The sequence below is a fragment of the Stylophora pistillata genome, chromosome 2 (assembly GCF_964205215.1).
Source record: "Stylophora pistillata chromosome 2, jaStyPist1.2, whole genome shotgun sequence".
Taxonomy (NCBI): Eukaryota; Metazoa; Cnidaria; class Anthozoa; order Scleractinia; family Pocilloporidae; genus Stylophora; species Stylophora pistillata.
The window spans coordinates 21,286,628-21,305,589 of record NC_142520.1 but is presented as its reverse complement, the minus strand read 5'-3'; the positions used below and the strand labels follow the sequence as shown (position 1 = coordinate 21,305,589).

The 18,962-nt window shown below is 37.6% G+C and overlaps 3 protein-coding genes across 3 annotated transcripts; 2 read left to right on the top strand and 1 right to left on the bottom strand.

The window, feature by feature from the left end:
- The first annotated feature begins 5,342 nt into the window (after positions 1–5,342).
- LOC148737728 (uncharacterized) lies at positions 5,343–8,308 on the top strand. Its single transcript, XM_088749336.1, has 2 exons — positions 5,343–7,892; positions 8,243–8,308. Exons 1-2 carry the CDS (start codon positions 5,343–5,345, stop codon positions 8,306–8,308), a joined length of 2,616 nt encoding a protein of 871 aa, XP_088605462.1.
- A 3,504-nt stretch (positions 8,309–11,812) lies between these two features.
- LOC148737727 (uncharacterized) lies at positions 11,813–14,081 on the top strand. The gene is made up of 2 exons (XM_088748220.1): positions 11,813–12,191; positions 12,646–14,081. Exons 1-2 carry the CDS (start codon positions 12,070–12,072, stop codon positions 13,901–13,903), a joined length of 1,380 nt encoding a protein of 459 aa, XP_088604346.1. The 5' UTR covers positions 11,813–12,069; the 3' UTR covers positions 13,904–14,081.
- On the bottom strand, positions 13,975–15,854 carry LOC148737726 (uncharacterized). Its single transcript, XM_088748221.1, has 2 exons — positions 15,666–15,854; positions 13,975–15,349 (listed from the first exon to the last, which is right to left on the bottom strand). Exons 1-2 carry the CDS (start codon positions 15,837–15,839, stop codon positions 14,267–14,269), a joined length of 1,257 nt encoding a protein of 418 aa, XP_088604347.1. The 5' UTR covers positions 15,840–15,854; the 3' UTR covers positions 13,975–14,266.
- Between the last annotated feature and the right edge of the window lie 3,108 nt (positions 15,855–18,962).

Here is an 18,962-nt window from a genome sequence, read left to right as displayed (position 1 = left end):
CAACCAATTCTGTTTAATGTACTTCCACGAGTAAGCGCTTGGGCACTTCTGCAAAATCTCAGCTGAGAAAAGGGGAGCTTATTGGAATGAGGGTGCTTTATAGTAGTGGAAGCTTATTAAGAAGTTATTAGCCTGTACTGAGTCACCGGTAAAAAGTTGTAGATAAAGTGGCAATAGAAACAGGTTTTATTTGTGTTCAAGAAATCGAGAGAGGGGTGGGGGTGGGGGCAAGTTGAAAGCTTTATAAAACAGCGCATTTCAAACTTTCTCACTCCATGATTCCTTTTAACTGGGTGACTAAAAATGAGAATTAAATAGGTTTCGGGCGAATTAATCATTATGTGAATCGGTTTAACTCGTCTTGAACACAAAAGTTTCTGTTTCGCTAAAGATAATCATTAATTGATATCCTTCAATCTTGCACGTCAGCTTAATGTGCACTCTACTGTGATGTCTACCGGTTTTTTTCATCCCGATCGGCCTTGGTCTTTCTACTAGAACTGTAACAGTCCTTTAACATTTATTTCACTTTTTATGACTAGAAGTGAATTTATTTTAAACGTCTTTCATCATTTGAACATTTCTTTAAGTTACCTTAGCAATGCAATATATCTGAGAACTCAATCACTATGCACAATAAAGTGTTGGCTTTCAATGCGCACCATCGCAGGCTCATTCGACCATCATTCAGGTGATCATCGTCAAACTCGCTGCGGTCTATATACCAAGAAAGAGACATTTTTTCAATATATTTATCTAATTAAGTCATGATCTTACAACAAAAGGTCTGTCACATATGAAATACTACTTGAATTCCACTAAATCTTCTTAAACTTGTTGGTTATTCATTTACACATGTCTTAACATTTTTATTTCTAAAAATAAAATTTTGTTCCAACCTCATTTTCAACGGTTCTGAGGAGAGGTATAAGACAGGTCATCTGTCATAATGTTGAGATCCTTTAGCAGACAATAAAGAGAGGGGTCAAAAAGTTTTCCCTTAACTTCTAAATCCTGTCCATAATCTCAACAAGAATTTTTTCAAGCTTGATTCCATATACATAACTCAGGAAAAATTGTGGAAGCTGTTCGGAGCCACAAGGATTTACAGAGTCGAATAAACCTCTCTCGACAGGGTAGATACATCTGCAATTTGAATAAGATAGCACACACACCTTAGAAGTGCTATTCAAGGCAAATAATTGTGATATGGTACTTTCTGTCATATCGATGTGTAATCACAAATGAACCCCTATAGCTAGTTTACCCATTTTCATATGTTGCAATTTCATTACTCGTGAGCTTTTGGGAAGGTTTGAAATTATTTGAAGAAGTCGCGTATCAATCATTCAGAGAGTAAATGAGTTATCACTGCACTCTTATCAATGATTTTTGTTAATTAGGGTAAGAATTCTACGTATGATGTACGATCCTCGCAGTAGAGAGCGCCATTTATGCAATAGCGAAAATCAGGCCTGAAAAAAATCAGGTCTGTACGGGATCCGAGCCACTGACCTCTGCGATACTAGTGCAGCGCTCTACCAATTGAGCTAACAAGCAAACTGGGAGCAGGCCGTTAAGTTGACTCGTAATAAACCCGTGTTTATATACGTATCTAATACCGCAGTTCAAAATATATGAACTTCATATTGTTACGTGCACGAATGACCAACAAATGTCCGCTAACAAAGCATATATGAAAATAGACTCCCGAGTACGATATATGGCACGCAACAAAAATGTAACAACAAGCAGTTACCCATTTTAACTATTATTTAATCAGTTTTACATTGCCTAATTTACTTAGGTTAAAGATTAAGTTAAGCAGTTCATAAAGCAGGCTTACAATCCTTCATGCCGTGTAAGTGTTCGTCGTCTTGATCAACTTCCAATTCCAACATCCGCCGACTGAAGAACATGATTCTTTCATTTGAGCTGAAATCAAGGGGCAGAGCCGACCTATTTATAGCGCGCCTTCGTGTTTGAATCTGCTGAAACCGTGAACGCGTCGTCACATGACCTCTAAGATAGTAACGTGAAGAATTTACATAGCGACAACCATCTGTAGTGTTTGTAACCGAAATAAAACTACACAAAGTCAGCAATCACAGTCAACAGCTTCGCTCCTTTTAATGACAAGACGTCCCTTCTAGTTCCCGGATGTAGGCTAGTTCCTAGTACACTACACCATCGTAGTTATATAATTAATATATTAATCAATTAATTGAACAAAAATGATTTTTACTACTTTAGATCTGCAACAATTACAATATTTCCGGGTGAAAATTCTGAAAATTGTTCCAATCATTTTTTTCTTCCTTTTTTTTTTTTTTTTTTTCACACCAATCTTTTTTAAGCACAAAAGCTCACGAATAAAATAGATACCGGGATAGTAGGAGACTGCATGAAGTGCGAACTATGAAACATTAATGCATTTTTTTTTCAGATCTTATCATAATTGTACACTGTTCACCATCCCCAATTCAATTCTTCATTTTAAAAATATCTGTGGTATTTAGTAAATAAACCCTCGGGGCGGCTGGTATGCCGGCTGATAATGTCCGTGGCTGAGAGATTGTCCAAAAAATGAATATTAAGCCAAGGAGCGAAGCTTCCAGGGGAAATATGAAATTTTGAGGATAATCTCTCAGCCAACATTTTCAGCCGACATAACAGAAAGCCAGAACGGGTTTTTTTTTATTTTATAACTATCCTATGATTAATTTCCATTCATTTTTTAGCAAGAGAGTGCAGGCGCGAGCCTGTGTTCACGTACGGTAATCCTCCGCAGCCTTTTAATCTCTTTCGCCATCTGATTCTGTGACTATGCTGACAGGAATTAAGATATTGTTTGCATCTACCAATTGTCAAGGGTCTTCGACTCAGGCCTCAATGCATTTCTCCAGAGAAACGCTTGATCTGAAAATCACTGGAGAAATTATTTATGTTAAAAAACAGAAAGTTTTGATATCTTCCTAGTATAATTCAACGGTCAAGGACCTAGAATTAAACCATCAACCATTAAAATAGAGAACGATTCATCGTAAATCGTTAAAGTTAACATCGTCTCCCTACCCTTTCCCCCCCTTAATTACAACTCTTTGATACATTCTGTCACCTAAAGAAAAACTCCGTGAAATATTTACATTTGTACTACAAAGACGGTAGGATTCCACAGAACTTTGTTGTGTGTGAGGACGCAAAGTTATAAAGTTTACCTAAATCAATTACGGGTCAAGTAATCATAAATCCTAGGGGGAAAATAAGGTGATGTCCACAGCTATCCGGAAAGGATACGATATCCTTATCCGGATATGATACTTTGGAAAGGAATCTAAAGGCACCAAGTTAAGTATCAATATTGCTCTTTAACTTGTCAAAGATTCGATCTACAACATCGGCGATAAGTTCTAAACCGTAATAGCTTCTCCGCGGGGTCATCCAAATGTGCTCACATCCAGATGTATCGCCAGCAGCTGGGTTCATTTTACAAGGGTAGGAATTATCGTAACCGTATACACTATCTTAAATCTGCAAACCTGGGATGAACACTCTTGCACATGACCTCTTTATGTACTTGATCAAATTACAACTCACTCTTAGAATGTGTAATAAACTCTCGTCAGGAAATATAAGAAAATACACTTGCATAAATGTGCCCTCCGACGAAAGAAAAATTTATAATCTAGATACATGTACTCCTGAATAAAATTCCCTGTGTTTACTTTCCGGATTGATATATCAAGGAAATATCATACAAAAGTGAAAAGAAAAATCATTTTCGCTGCAAATGTTTCTTTTCAACCTGGAATTGAATCTCGATTCCCTGATTGATACACGCACGTGCTATAGACCGTGAAACCAAGGATCTCTCTCCCTTTCTTTCTTATCCTATTCTTTGGAACGTTCTTGTATCAAAGCAGAGAACTGAAATCTCTATTTGAAGAAAGTACCAGAGTATTGTGCGAACATATATAATGTAATAAACCGCAGTTAAATTGAAAACAGTTTACTCACGTCCTTTATACACTTACTCTTAACCAATAAAGAACTACTGCAAAAAATGAAATAAATGCTACATATATACATGCAAATCCGTGGGTCCCGAGTGTATTACATCCGTTGCATTCGTTTCCACTCGTGAATACTACTATACATTACACATAGATTTAAAAATAGTCTCAACTTTGGAAAAGAACACGTGACAATTAAAGGAACCAAAAGAAATGCTCTTCGGCCTTACTGGAGAAACTTGAGCGTATTCACGCACGAGCTGCGCGGCTAATCTATAATCTACCGAGGGAAACAACCATAAATGACTTGAGAAATCTAAAGGGTTGGTCTCCCCTTTCCCATTTCTACACAAAAAGGATCCTATCAATAACTTACAAATCATTCCATGGGCTCAATAATGATCTACTTAATAAACTAGTTACAAAAAGTGCCCAAGTGTATAGCCTTAGAAAATCCTTGAACATAAATGTAACAAGACCAAAAACTGAAACAGGACGATTGACCTTTAAACATAGGGCTGCCATTGCTTGGAATACCCTCCCGGACAGCATAAAGGAGGCGTCCAGCCTTGAAGCTTTCAAAGAAAAACTGAAGAAAAACAAACTGATCTTGAGCAGTATATCTTATTCAAAGGAATCTTCATCAATTACGAATAAGGACGATATTTATACATATTTTTGAACTAATTATTGTAATACTCGTAACCTCTACATATATGTACATATTTCTATTTCTTAATTAAGTGTCGCTTTGATTCAGTATGTGACATAATCATAAACTAAGTTATTGCTTACTGTTGCTCGCCGGTCTTGATTACTTTATCGAGAATTACGGTCGAAACTTGTCTTTTATTCCAAAAAGGAACTTGATTATACGCGGTCTTATCCTGAATTAAAACTTTAACTATCATTTTCTATCTAAAAAGCCCTAACTAAACACGGAGGCGTCAATCTAACCAAACTATCAAGGGACCAAAACGCGATTAGTATAGTAAACAGCTCATAGACTTGGAGACGACTCGAAACTTCTTTGTTGTATTGACATCGCGAGTCCGCCATCTTGGAACACGTGCGAAGGGATATTTTGGTACAGACCTGACTCGATATCCCAATTCTGTTTCTACATTCAATATCTCAAGATTGGTACAATGTGGAGACATCGAAATAAACCCTGGACCAGAACAGTCATTATCTCCGGGATTATCCACAACTCGCAAAAAACCTCTTTGGAAGTGCCCTTGTGATGTATGTGCGAAGCCTGTTCGCTCCAATCAGAAAGGGATTCTCTGCGATGGTTGTAACAAATGGTTCCACCTAAAGTGCATTACCATGGATCTACAGGCCTATATTGACTTTGGGTCTTCTGATGAGCAGTGGTTCTGTGACAAAAATTGTGGGTGGCCTTTTAACTTCACTGCTTCATTCTTTGAGTCGTCCTTCTCAACTGGGCAGAATGTAAGCTTAAGCTCTGATGTCTCTGCGGAATCTTCCCCTCACTCTGCTAATGGCTTCTCCAAGTGCTTATTATTAAATACGAGGAGTATTCGTAACAAGATCAACGACCTGAATGCTTTGTTATTAATGGACTCCTTTGACATTGTTGCCTTGACGGGGACTTGGTTAGACAATGAATTTGATGACCGTGATCTACATCTTGAGGGTTATAGTATCCTTCGTCGGGATAGACGTGGTAGGCGTGGTGGAGGAGTGTTGCTCGCAACTAAATCACACCTGCCATGTGTACGGAGATACGATCTTGAGGTAAATGCGGAGATGCTAGCCTGTGAATTAAAGACCAGTAATACACGATGTCTATTATTTGCAGTTTTTTACAGACCACCAGACGCTGAAGAGACGTTCTTGGATGAATTTAGAAGATTTCTCAATAAAGCTTCTGGTACAGGAATCGCTGATTTAATTATCACTGGCGATTTTAACTTTCCCTGTGTCGATTTGTCTACTGGATCACCAACTATTTTAGACAATTTGACTGAAAATTTTTGTGAAATCCTGGATAACCATTTTCTCACCCAAACAAACCCATATATCACTCGTCCCAGTGCCACTAATACCTTATCATCTGGTAACATCTTAGACCTTGTGTTGACGAATCATGAATCACTCATCGAAGGAACTACTGTGCACCCAAATGGATTTGATTCAGATCATTTCCCAGTCTGTTTCGCGATCAAGAAAAAGTTCAACAGGCCGAAAAACAGTCAAAGATTAGTTTACCGATATGATAAAGCTGACATTGATAGTCTAAGAAATACACTCTCTCACATTTTATGGGATTCCTACATATCCTGTGAGGATATTGACTCAGGTACGGCGAATTTCCAAGATCTTGTTCTCGCGGCAGTCAATCAACATGTATCAAAGATGAAGCTTAGACGCAAGCCAAGACCTCCATGGATAGATAAAGAGGTCTTAAAGTTAGTGAGGAAAAAGAAAGTCTTGTGGAAGCGTTTAAGGGCCAATGCTTCTCTTGAGGTGACAACAAAGTTTAAACTTCTTAGGAAACAGACCAAACGTCTTATCTCCTTTAAGTATTTCCAGTACTTAAAGTCTCTATCGGATAAGCTGAAGACTAATCCAAGGAAGTTTTGGTCTTTTCATTCCCTTAAGTCCAAGAGCAAGAGACTGCCAGAAGTAATAACTTACTCTGGCAAAGCCAGGTCTGCCAAAGATCCTGTGGAAAAAGCTTCCCTGTTCAATGAATTCTTCAGCTCCGTTTTCTCTACAAAAACATCAAACTCTGGCAGCTCTCATGTTGATGTGATTAATCCTAACTTATTGATGGATGTTTTCACCTCGTACAGTGAAGTTAAGAATATCCACTGCAACTTGGACATTAATAAAGCAACTGGAGTAGACGGCATTCCTGCGAGGATATTGAGGGAATGTGCAGAGGAGCTATCTTACCCATTGGTTCTACTGTTTAACTTGTCGTTCAGGTGTGGGAGAGTTCCTTCTTCATGGAAAAGAGCTAATGTCACTCCTGTGTTTAAATCAGATGCTAAAGATGTGGTAGAGAATTATCGATCTATATCCCTGTTATCGATTCCAAGTAAATGCCAAGAGAAGATTGTATATAATGCCATATATTCTCATGTGGCCCCTTACCTGACAGATTGGCAACATGGTTTCAAAAGGAGTCGCTCGTGTACTACCCAGTTGGTATTAACACACCATCAGTGGACAAAGGCCTTGGATGATGGACTACAGGTGGATGTCGTGTTCTTAGATTTTTCTAAGGCATTTGACAGAGTATCACATGATATACTTCTTCTGAAGTTGTGTAATTTCGGCATCTCTGGTAGCCTACTAAGATGGTGCGAGGATTACTTGACCCACAGAGAGCAAAGGGTTGTTATTGAAGGACAGAGTTCTACCTGGTCTGTTATCCCATCTGGTGTACCACAGGGCTCCCTACTAGGGCCATTATTTTTTGTAATATTTATTAGTGATTTGCCTGATGTGGTTATGCCTGGAAACACAATCGCACTGTACGCAGATGATTGTAAAACATCAAGACTGATAAACTGTACATCAGACCAACATGATTTTCAATCTGACCTGAATAATCTACACATCTGGAGTCAGCGAAATCTAATGGATTTTAATGTAAAGAAATGCAAATTGATGCGTATCACGAAAAAAAGTATGCCTTTTCGTTCTGACCTTAAGCTGAATGAGAGCTCTCTGGAAGAAACATCTGAATTCTGTGATCTTGGATTAGTTACTAGTAACAAGTTGTCCTGGAATGCTCATGTTGACAACATATCAAGCAAGGCTAACAAGATTCTTGGCCTTATTAAAAGAACATGCAAGGGTCTGAAAGATGTTAACATGTTAAGAAGGCTGTACTGTGCCTTGGTAAGGTCCCAATTGGAATACTGTACTATTGTCTGGTCACCCTTCACGGCTAGAAACATTAATAAATTGGAAAGGATTCAGCGAAGAGCCACCAAGTTTATTCTAAAAACTGATGATGATTACAACACTCGTAAAGAAAAACTGAACCTGTTATCTCTAGAGGACAGACGCTTCTTTTTTGATGTACTATTTTTTTATAGAGTTCTTAATGGGTATATTAATATAGATATATCCTCCTATATCCAATTTTATTCACATTCGGAAAGATACTCGTTGAGGGGTAAGGACGAACTTAAATTAAAAAAGAACTACGCGAGGACTGATACTTTTAGGTTTTGCTATTTTAATAGGATTGTCCACATGTGGAATGGGCTGCCACTATCGGTCCGTCAGGCTCCAAGTGTTTCTTGTTTTAAAAGGGGTGTAAGGGATTATTTGACTGCAAGATTTGATTGATTTTGAGTTTGGATTTGTTTTTTTGTTAAAGGTGGTCTGCCGTGCATGGGGATTTATCTCTTTTGCGGACCATCCTTATGGCACCTTTCTTTTTACTCTTTTGTATTATTATCTATTAATGTAAGTAAGTAAGTAAGTAAGTAAGTTATATGTGTCATTAAATTGTAATAAAAAAAAAAAATTCGGCTGAAATAAAAGCCCCGAAAACCTCATAAAATTCTAAATTAAGGGATAAAAAGTTGGCGTAAAGGAAAAGTCAAAAGGAAAAAAAAGAAACCAAACTAACCCCGTAATAATAGTAATAATAATAAAAACAACAACAATAACAACAATCAAGAGACGCAGCAAACGTGCACGTCAGTTTTAGACTCTATTCTCTTTGCGGTATTCAGATCCCCCATTTGTTCGGAACAAACACCGCATCTCCGCAAGGGATATTATCAACGCGCCGACAGTGTGATATAGTCACAGGTTTTACCTGATCCGCACTCAATCATCGTTACCATGCGCTGGTCTGTGGCTGGCCTATAATGCGTGTTGCAGTGGTCCAGAGGTCAAGTAAGATATTAACGAACACAACCTGGGGTTAATCAGTCAACGTTTATTAAAGATTAGCTAGTTTTGTTCGACAATTAACTACAGGTCAGAAAATCTAACGAAGTTATTCTCCAACACTGGAACTTGCAACACTGGAAATGTTCTATTTTACCGAACACCGTCAATTTAAAATTACAAACATTGTACATCGTAAGCTTTGAGATCAGTGCAAAACTGCAATGTGAGTTGTTCTTCACCGCAATAGAGCATTCAAAAAGGGTCAAGACCGCAACACCGCAAACCCCAATGTCTCGGCCTTCTTAAAGTGATTGGTTAATTTGTATAATCACACGCACCATGCATGAATACGGAAATTGAAATTTGAAATTTAAAAACAAACGAGATTGTCTACACGTGCCATGATCCAGCTCAAGAAAAGGATTGCGTGGAGCAAACCTAAAAAGTTCATAAATTTTTTTTTTTCAAAGATGACCACTCAGAGTGCAAAAAAGGCGAAGAACAAAGAATACACTAAACGACTCTCATGGGTTTATTGCGTTACAAACACTGTTTGATTTCTTTTCCGGCTCTCGAAATAAACAAGTCATTGCTTATTCTTATTATGTTGAACATCTTTTGCAACCTAACAAATCCGTTATTGACCAAACCTGTTCGGTCAAGATGGCTGGATATTGGCCTTGTTCTTTTTTTCGCGTTTTAATGGATTTCAATTTTGTCTCGGACCACAAAAACGCAAAAAACTATAAAAGGACGAGGCCAATATCCAGCCATCTTGAACGAACAGATTTGGTCAATAATGCATATGTATTCGAATGGTGAGGCAAGCATTTTTAAATTTGTTATCACAATGAGCAGTTAAGGTTTTTAAAAACTAATCTGAAACCTTAAACACCGAAAAACCCAAGGACAGATTATAGCGAGATCGTTAACTGCGTTATCATGGGAGGTATAAATAAAAATAACTTCCCAGCATGGCGTGACATTTCAAATACATCATGGGTCACGGGGATAAGTTTTCTCAGTTTATAATCTCTTGGTGCGGTAAGCTAAGGGAGTAATCTTTATTTCTGAAGATTTACGTCTTAGTAAGGTTCGAGAGATGATATTTAGGAAAATATTGAAATTGTCGAAAATACTATTAACGTAGCAGAACTGAGCAAGGAAATCATCGTAGATGTAGAGACTTGAGATTGGCTGTAATAGACTCATCACAATTTTCAAAGCTCGAGGAAAAAAGGAAGAAAAATAAACATTCCGTATTTCCAAAAGAAAGATCGAAGGCTTAGAGTCCTTATTTCGTGCTTTGCAACTCAATTATGCGAATCATTTAGCTCCAGTGCCGACAATGAAAATAATATGTATCCGTTAACCGTAAATTGGCCAAAATGTCATCATAGAAATCGAGTGAAAGACATTTGTAAGTTAATTGCCAAAATTGCGAAAAAATTATCTCTCCTTGCATTTCATAATGACAAAGAAAAAGCCTCCTTTCCACAGGGTTAGGCTTTTGATTTTGCATTACTGCGCAGCACCTCTTTACGAAAAACTGATACGCTATTTCAGATGCTCCTTGACAAAATGACTGTGTCCTGAGTTCATTTCTTAATGGTAAAGGAAATGCCACCAAAGAAAGCACGAACGCCCTGTGGATTCTCAGAAAGAGGATTGGCTAATGGCTAATACATGTTGCATGGATGGATGTCTGATATATCGGCTCCGCACGATCAACGAAATGTAATAATGCAGTGGACACATTCTCAAAATATGAATCTCTTGCAGTATCAGTAGCTTTGCTTCTTACGCAAAACATATCTCACCACTTGAAGGTATTGATGATAACGATAATGCATTTATATCAGCAATGTAGCTGAACGCGCGTTACACAAACTAACTGCCATCGTTTGTTGACAGGTACTTGTTCAACAACCAGTTGGAGGACTTACCAAAAGAGATATTCATGAAGAATACCAACCTAGGATATCTGTAAGTCAAAAGTGAAGACTATTCCTCCTAATTATAATCCTGCAGGCAATGTAAAAGGACAATGCACAGGGAAAACGAAAGTGTTGAAGAGATAGTTGTAATAGTTACTACACTGAAACGATCAGACATATTCACCAAATACGTATGATGCACGATCCTCGCAGTAGATAGCGCTATTTAAGCAATAGCGAAAATCAGACCTGAAAAAAATCAGGCCTGTACGGGACTCGAACCACTGACCTCTGCGATACTAGTGCAGCGCTCTTACCAATTGAGCTATCTACTGCGAGGATCGTGCATCATACGTATCAAATACCGCAGTTCAAAATATATGATTTTCATATATTTATTCTATCTCATTTATCACTTTCACGGGTTCATTACGAATCAACTTAACGGCCTGCTCTCAGTTGGCTTGTTAGCTCAATTGGTAAGAGCGCTGCACTAGTATCGCAGAGGTCAGTGGTTCGAGTCCCGTACAGGCCTGATTTTTTTCAGGTCTGATTTTCGCTATTGCTTAAATAGCGCTATCTACTGCGAGGATCGTGCATCATACGTATCAAATACCGCAGTTCAAAATATATGATTTTCATAAATTTATTCTATCTCATATTCACCAAAGTTAAAAAAAATGTACTATTGTTTAAAATAGAATATTGATAGACAAGGCTACACTTTGTAGTCGTCAATTAGACAATCGTTATGATATATGTATATCAACCCAGTCCACAGGTTCTTAGCGTAGTTACCATGTACTGTAAGTACCATGTACTGGTACTTACAGTCAGAAAATACATTCTGCTGCATAAAATTGCCTTATGGGTACATAAACCTCAGTACACCGGACACCCCTCTAAAACCGGACATTTCCTGCGGTTCCAAGGGCGTCCGGTTTTGAAGGGCTCCACTGTAATTGCTCATTAGTAGAATAGAGTTCTAAAGTGTGACGTCACGTTGCCATGGCGCTGAAAAAGTCAGTTCTAAACAACTCGGACAATCTCTTGCGCGTGGGTCACGTAGTGCTTGTCTCTGCTTTGTCTTATAATTAAAACGTTTATTAACCTTGTGTTATATTACAAAAGAGGTCAAGAAGAAGAACACAGGGTCAAAATGTCAAATACTATTTGAAAATTATCGCTTTTTGTCGGAAGAAATTTATCGGAACGAACACAACAGCACAATGGTGTACTGCTTTGCTCCGACATGCAGTCATTCATCAGAAAGCCACACTTGCAAGTTCTTTGCATTTCCAAGCGATAAAAAGGAAAAAGACGAATACAAGCGATGGATCCGTCTGATAAGGTTTGTAAACGGCACTTGTAATTAGCGCTTTGCTCAAAAGAACATCTTAACATTTGCCATTTTTTTGCGAGTGTGCGATTTCCACCGATGAACAAGCGCATGTAGTGTCAAGTTTGTGGGTACTGAGTAGGTTTTTGTGTATTTGCTTTTCATTACATTTTAAATTTTGAAAAACCTCGAATACAACTGTGCTGAAAGAATATGTGTTTGTCTGAACGCCACTGTGCTAACATGTGCTTACTTTCAAAACTTAAAATTTCTCGGTGCCCATACTGAGTCATATATTTCAATGTTGTTTGTGCTATGAAATGCATATGGCTTACTGATTTATTTAATATATTTTTAAGAGCTTCTGGACTTCAGGAGTTAGCTGAAAGTTTGAAACGAATTTTGAGCAATTTAAATCTTTACAAGTGTTTAGGATTAAGTTCTGTTATCTGTTTCTTTGAAATAGGAGGAAAGACAGAGAACCAAGCAAGCATTCTAGAGTGTGCAGTTGTCATTTTGTGGATGGAGATAAATTAAATGGGCCCACAATTTACGAAAGAAATCGAGATAAGATATTTCCTGGTGAAGGAGGACCACCAAAGAAAAAGAGAAAAGTAACAGCTAAACAGAAGACGGTGCAGGAAATGGTGGCTGAGGCAATCACAACATCTGAGCAGCAGTCCACTAATAATGACACTGATGATACCAAACAAGAAAGTTGCAACAAGACAACAAATGAGATAATACTGGAGGCAGAATTAAATCAAGCCAGGGAGGAACTTCAGGACCTGCAAGAAAAAGAAAGCTACACACAAAAACACTACTCAGCTTCTGGATTGAGTGTAGAGGTTCTTAGAATGGAAACAGGGCTTCCAACAAAAGAAGTTTTTAACATTGTAGTACTTCATGCCTTGAGATTCAAAGATTTTATTGTTTATTATTCTGGTTGGAAAGTAGAGTCCATTAATTTTGAGGACCAGATTTTCATTACTTTAATGAAACTAAGACAAAATTATACCAACTTGCACCTTGGCCAGCTTTTCAGTTGCAGTGTTGCAACAATAGCTAATATTGTCACCACTTTTGTCCATGTTTTGCATTCCATATTATTTCATGACATCATGACAACCATTCCGTCCAGGCAAAAAAATGTGTTATGTGCACCATCTTCTTTTTCAGAGTTTACTTCTTGTAGAATTGTCATTGATTGTACCGATGTGGAGATCGCAGCCCCGGGGTTAATGAGTTTGCAAAATGCCACTTATTCAAGCTACAGGGGTATGAACTCATTTAAAGTAATTGTCGGGGTTGCACCAAATGCAGTAATAACTTTTGTTAGCAAATTGTACCCTGGGTCCATTTCTGATAAAGCCATAGTACAACAGTCAGGTCTGTTGAACCATCTTGTTCCAGGGGATATGGTTTTGGCCGACAAAGGCTTTCTTATCCAAGACATCTTGCCCAATAATGTTTCTCTTAACATTCCACCTTTTTTGAATAATGGTGTTTTCACTGAAAGCGAAGCAAGGAAAACAAAATCCATTGCCAGAGCAAGGATCCATGTAGAGAGGGCAAATGCAAGGTTAAAGGATTTCAAAATTTTAACTTTCATCCCATATTATTTAAGATGTTATGCTGATGTTATTTTTCAGTTATGTGCTGCACTGGTAAATTTACAATTTCCACTTATCAAAGAGGGGTGTGAGGGGGCAGAGTTTGAGTGATCTGAGTACAAAAAGGATGTTTGGCTGTTATCAGTAAACAAATATAATGGTCATCATATGATAGAACTGAGTCAATCGAATAACTTTTTTCAATTATGTTAATATATAAACAAAGTCAGAATGCCATTATATTTTGTAAGACATTTAGTAGAAATAATAAAGATCAACACAACCTGCACTCTTTGTTACTCAAATTTACAATCTTATGTTTATCTCTTTAAAATTTGGCCCAATAGTCCAATACATTTACCAAATCTTTGCTGGTGACACTGACATTGCTCGAGAAAAGTTACAGCCAGAGACAGTACAACCAATACTCTCAGGTGAAAAGACTTGCACGCATGTCTGTTTAAGGAAATAAAATTACAATGCACCTTCCACTATCTTGGGAAAAATGTGTTTAAAATAGAATTCTTTCAAGACTGGAATATTTGCATCCCAGGTTTCATCTTGCTCTATTTTGACAACAGCCACGTCCTTAGAAGTCCAAACAACAAAGTAGCAAAACTTTCGCTGTGTAAAAAAGATTTCACCCTGTACCTGGTCCCAATAGACATGGTCCTTCTTTAACACATATCCATTTCCATCCTGTGCTTTTTTTAAGCAAAATGTTGGTGAAGTAGCAATGGCTTCTTCAATTGTTAGGTTCCTTTCAGTGTAAGGACACTTAGCTTCTAGGACGGTTTCATCATCTACAATTCCATCCGGAGAGGCCCCAAGGATTCCAGAAGCATCCAACCAAATACCAGTTTCCTGGACGGTTTTCCCTGTCAACATAGTGAATGCTTTGAGTGCTTCCTGTTCATTGTTCACACCCCATTGTACAGCCTTAACTCCAGACAAATCGTATTCTCCAAGAAGGCCCTTCAAGAGAGACTGGGTCACCCGTTTGGCCTTCAAAACGCAACCAAAGTTACTTGCTGTTAATCTGCCCCTTCTAGCTAAGTGCCAAGTTGGGTTGTTTCTCTGTCCAATGGTAATGTCACTTATTTTTAAGATGTACTCATCAGGAATCTTTGCCTGTCTTACTAGGCAATCAATTTGTTGCTGTGATCCTTGTAATTTAAGAAATTCTTCCGAGTAAATGATATCCTCTATTGTCGGTATGGGAAGGTTACTAACAGTAGCTGGTTCAGGGCTCATAAGCCAACAAAGGCCAGTAAATCTTCCATACTCCTGTAGGTCTCTGTAAAGGGAAGACCGATCAGATTGAGTAGGGTTTCTTGATAAGCAGCAATACTGTTTTGTGGGAGGAAACATTTCTTCGACGGATTGCCAAGAGAGCGGTGTATTTGCTTTGCGTTTCTTCCAATTGCATTCAACATCTGTCCGGCTGACGTTGTAGATGCCGTGAATGAAAAGTGTAGCCGCGTGGCTGCACTTAAACTTCCCCCTTGGACACTCGCACTCACTTGATCTTATAGCATTCTCGCTATCTAAGTAAACCTAGCAAATCGGAAAAAAAAAAGACGCGTGAGGACATGAAAAGCAACTGTCAAAGACTTCTAAATACATGAAGACTCCAAACGAACGAACAGTTCCATGCCTCGATTGAACTAACACATCGATATACATCGAACGACCTTAACAACAAAGTGGATCAACGCTAAAGTTTGCGCGTCTAGTTATTCCACGATTAAATTATCATGGAAAAGAACTGCTATTAACTTAAAAATCTCACTGAGAAGCAATTCAAAGCAACAAATAAGCTTAAATGACAAGCCGCATCTGCAGTGAGTATTCTGGAACCATTTCCACTCACCGTGACTTTGTAGACTTTGTTTCGCATGCTTGCGTGCACTTCTCCTCGTAAAATACCCTGACTATAATTAAATGACTCCACATGGCCTGATTTGTAGTGGTTTTCACCCTTCGTAATTGACTTCGGCTCTTCTCCGAAGAAAGAAATGAGCGACGAGATAGAGAGGGCCGACATTTTGCATAGGGCGTCGGTCACGTTTTGGGCCTTTGTTTGGAACTGAGTTTTTTAGCACCATGGTAACGTGACGTCACGGCTTTAGAACTCTATGTGTGATAAATTTTCGTCAGGAAATATAAAAAAATACACTTGTATACTGATGTGTCCTCCGACATTTAAAACACATCATGGGTCGCCGGGATAAGTTTCCTCATTTTATGATCTCTTGGTGTGGTATGTCAGGGGAGTAATCATCATTTGTGAAGATTTACGCCTTAGTAAGGTTCGAGAGATGATATTTAGGAAAAGATTCAAATTATTGAAAATACTATAACATAGCATAATAGAGCAAGGAAATCATCGAAGATGAAGAGACTTGAGATCGGCTGTAATAAACTCATTACAATTTTCAACGCTCACGCAAAAAGAAAGGAAAAAAGAAAAGAACCTTCTTCCGTATTTCCAATAGAAAATCGAAAGGTTAGAGTCCTTATTTCGTGCTTTGCAACTCAATTATGCGAAATAATATGGTTCTGGTGCTAAAAATGAAAAAAAAAAGAATTATCCCGTTAACCATGAATTAGTCAAAATATCAACCGTTAGCCGTAAAAGCCATCACCCCATATAGCCACTCTTAAAAAAGGAACTTCGCATTAGGGGTTACGTGATTATCGCCCGGATCGAAAAATTTAATTATGGACAATTCAGTTTGAAAAGCGAACGAGGTTTCGTTTAATTTTAAAGTAGGAAAGATTCATGGGCAAAGTTTTAACGAAATCGATTTTTGGACTCGAAATGACCGGGACCACTTCTTCTAACTGGGTGGATTGTGCATCTTTATAAAGCCGCACCTACACTTAAAACTAGGAAATTCTAAAAAACATACAATAGCTAAGAAAACTCCGTTGGCTATGTACATCATCATAGAAAAGAGATGAAAGACATTTGTAAATTTATTGCAAAAATTGGGAAAAATGATCTTTCTTTACATTTCATAATGCCAAAGAAAAAGCTTCCTTTCCACAGGGTTAAGCTTTTTATATTACATCACAGCACCTTATTACGAAAAATGCTACGCTATTTCAAAGGCTCCTTGACGAAATGAAAGGAAAAAAGGAAAGCTTCTGATTTACATTTGTTTTCTGACTCTTCAGTTACAGTGTAACCAGAACTTGGTTACCTTGTTTCCTTTTGTTACAAGTTATTTTGAAGTTTTCTAAGCTTTTTACTTCTAAGTTTTAATTTTGCGTGGGACGGTGGGAACATTCAACGTATTAAAAAGGTGTTCAGTCTTGAACCAGAAATATTTTGTTCAGATTTTAGGTAAAAATTTTAAGAAAATTGTTTAAAACTAATAGCGGAAAGAATAGGATAGAATAGAATATGGTAGCAGCCTTATCTAAAACATTCAAACTTTCAGCTTATTCCGATTCAGGCAAATCCGTGTGCGAATAATCCTACTTATCCACCCTTAAGAATGAACATCACTAATCATAAGATATGCAAAGTTTGCCTAATACAGTTTGAATGCAAGACTACTATGTCAGGTTTCTTTTGATTTTTAAAAGCTTCAGCTGATTCCTCAACAGAGATACAGATTTTTTTCCGGCCTCCCTGTCCTGCGAAATAAGACTGATCGTATCATATGAATCTGTGTGTGCACAATAAAACAGGTTTTATGTAATCTTCAACAAACTATTTTCAATATCATGACGTTTTATATGACTAATCCAATATTTCCCGCTGCAAACCATTGCTGTTAATTTACTCACTCCTTATCCCTTACGCGAAATTTAGAAATCTTGCTGATCTGAAAAAAAAGTTCAAGACTTTAGAGGAGGTACGAATCCCGTGTAGTAGTCCTTCCTAAATCCAGACCCCATATTCTAGTGTCTCTGAACCACGTTTCTTTATCTCAATTAAGTAACAAAATACCAGTGGTGAACACCTCAGCTCTTTTCTCTGCACATTATCACAAAATACAGGAACGTGTTAGATAACTCTCGAACCCTCATGGATTCTCTAAGGCCTTTATAGAGGACATCCGGTTCTTTATAACCGTGCTTGAATTTTATCATTTACCGTTGTTTATATTTCTGTTAAACTGGATTGAGGGATGCGCTAGAATTAGGGTGCAATATGGGTCTGGTGTGTCGTTTCCGTTTTGTCCTTTTTCCAAGTCTTTTAGTTGAAAATTGTTTTTAAAATCTGATAGAAATATTTTGTCGATGAGAAAAGTGTACAACATTGAACAGGAAGAAGCTCCTTTTTTCAGAAATTTGAGGTTATAACTTGCGATATAAATACAAAGAAAGTAATAAAATAGCGTAATTTTAAACAAACTTTTACATGGTGAGCGACTTTGGCCGAATTTTTTCGTAGATCAAATTAAACTTAATTACTTAAGAGCGGCCCTCCCTAAATAGCGCCTCGAGGTGTGCAAAATGAAAAAATTGAAAATCCCCTAGCCGTCTCGATGAATTATATTTAGACAAAATACTTTAAAGTCCATTGCATTTTGATTTTACGCGAACGGCGGTAAAATCGATTTGGTGGCTCTCGCGTTAGCTTCACTAGATCTAAATAACCAATAATTAGAACCTCATTTTACGTGCCGCGCTATGAACGAGAAGGATTTGGAAAAGACTCAAATTTACAAAAGCTATTGAATTTAATACGATCTAGCTTGACAATTAATTAGGTAACAGCAAGACTCGCTAATGTTTTGTAAGACCTTGTCATGAAACTTTCACATAGCAAAAGAATGACAACCCTGAATGTAATCTGAGACAATGTTCTGACGGAAATATGTTTATTAATACAAGCATATATTTGAAAATTTAATCTTTATATCCCGTAGAAAGAAATACACTGAAGTAAATAATTAAAAGTATGGTTTTACCTAAACATAACAGCTAAAAGCTTGTTAATTATTTGACTAACAATGATGTCTGATTCATCTATGCAATTATCCTATCAGTAGAGAAATACTCCTTTTAAATACAAATTTCATTTATCTATGTATACTTCATCCTACTCTTAAAACTATCAAGCTGCAACCTTTTGTAGCTTTTATTTAAGACAAATCCATTAGTAAAACAAATGCATTTTGTCAACATAACATGCAAAATGCTGAGTCAT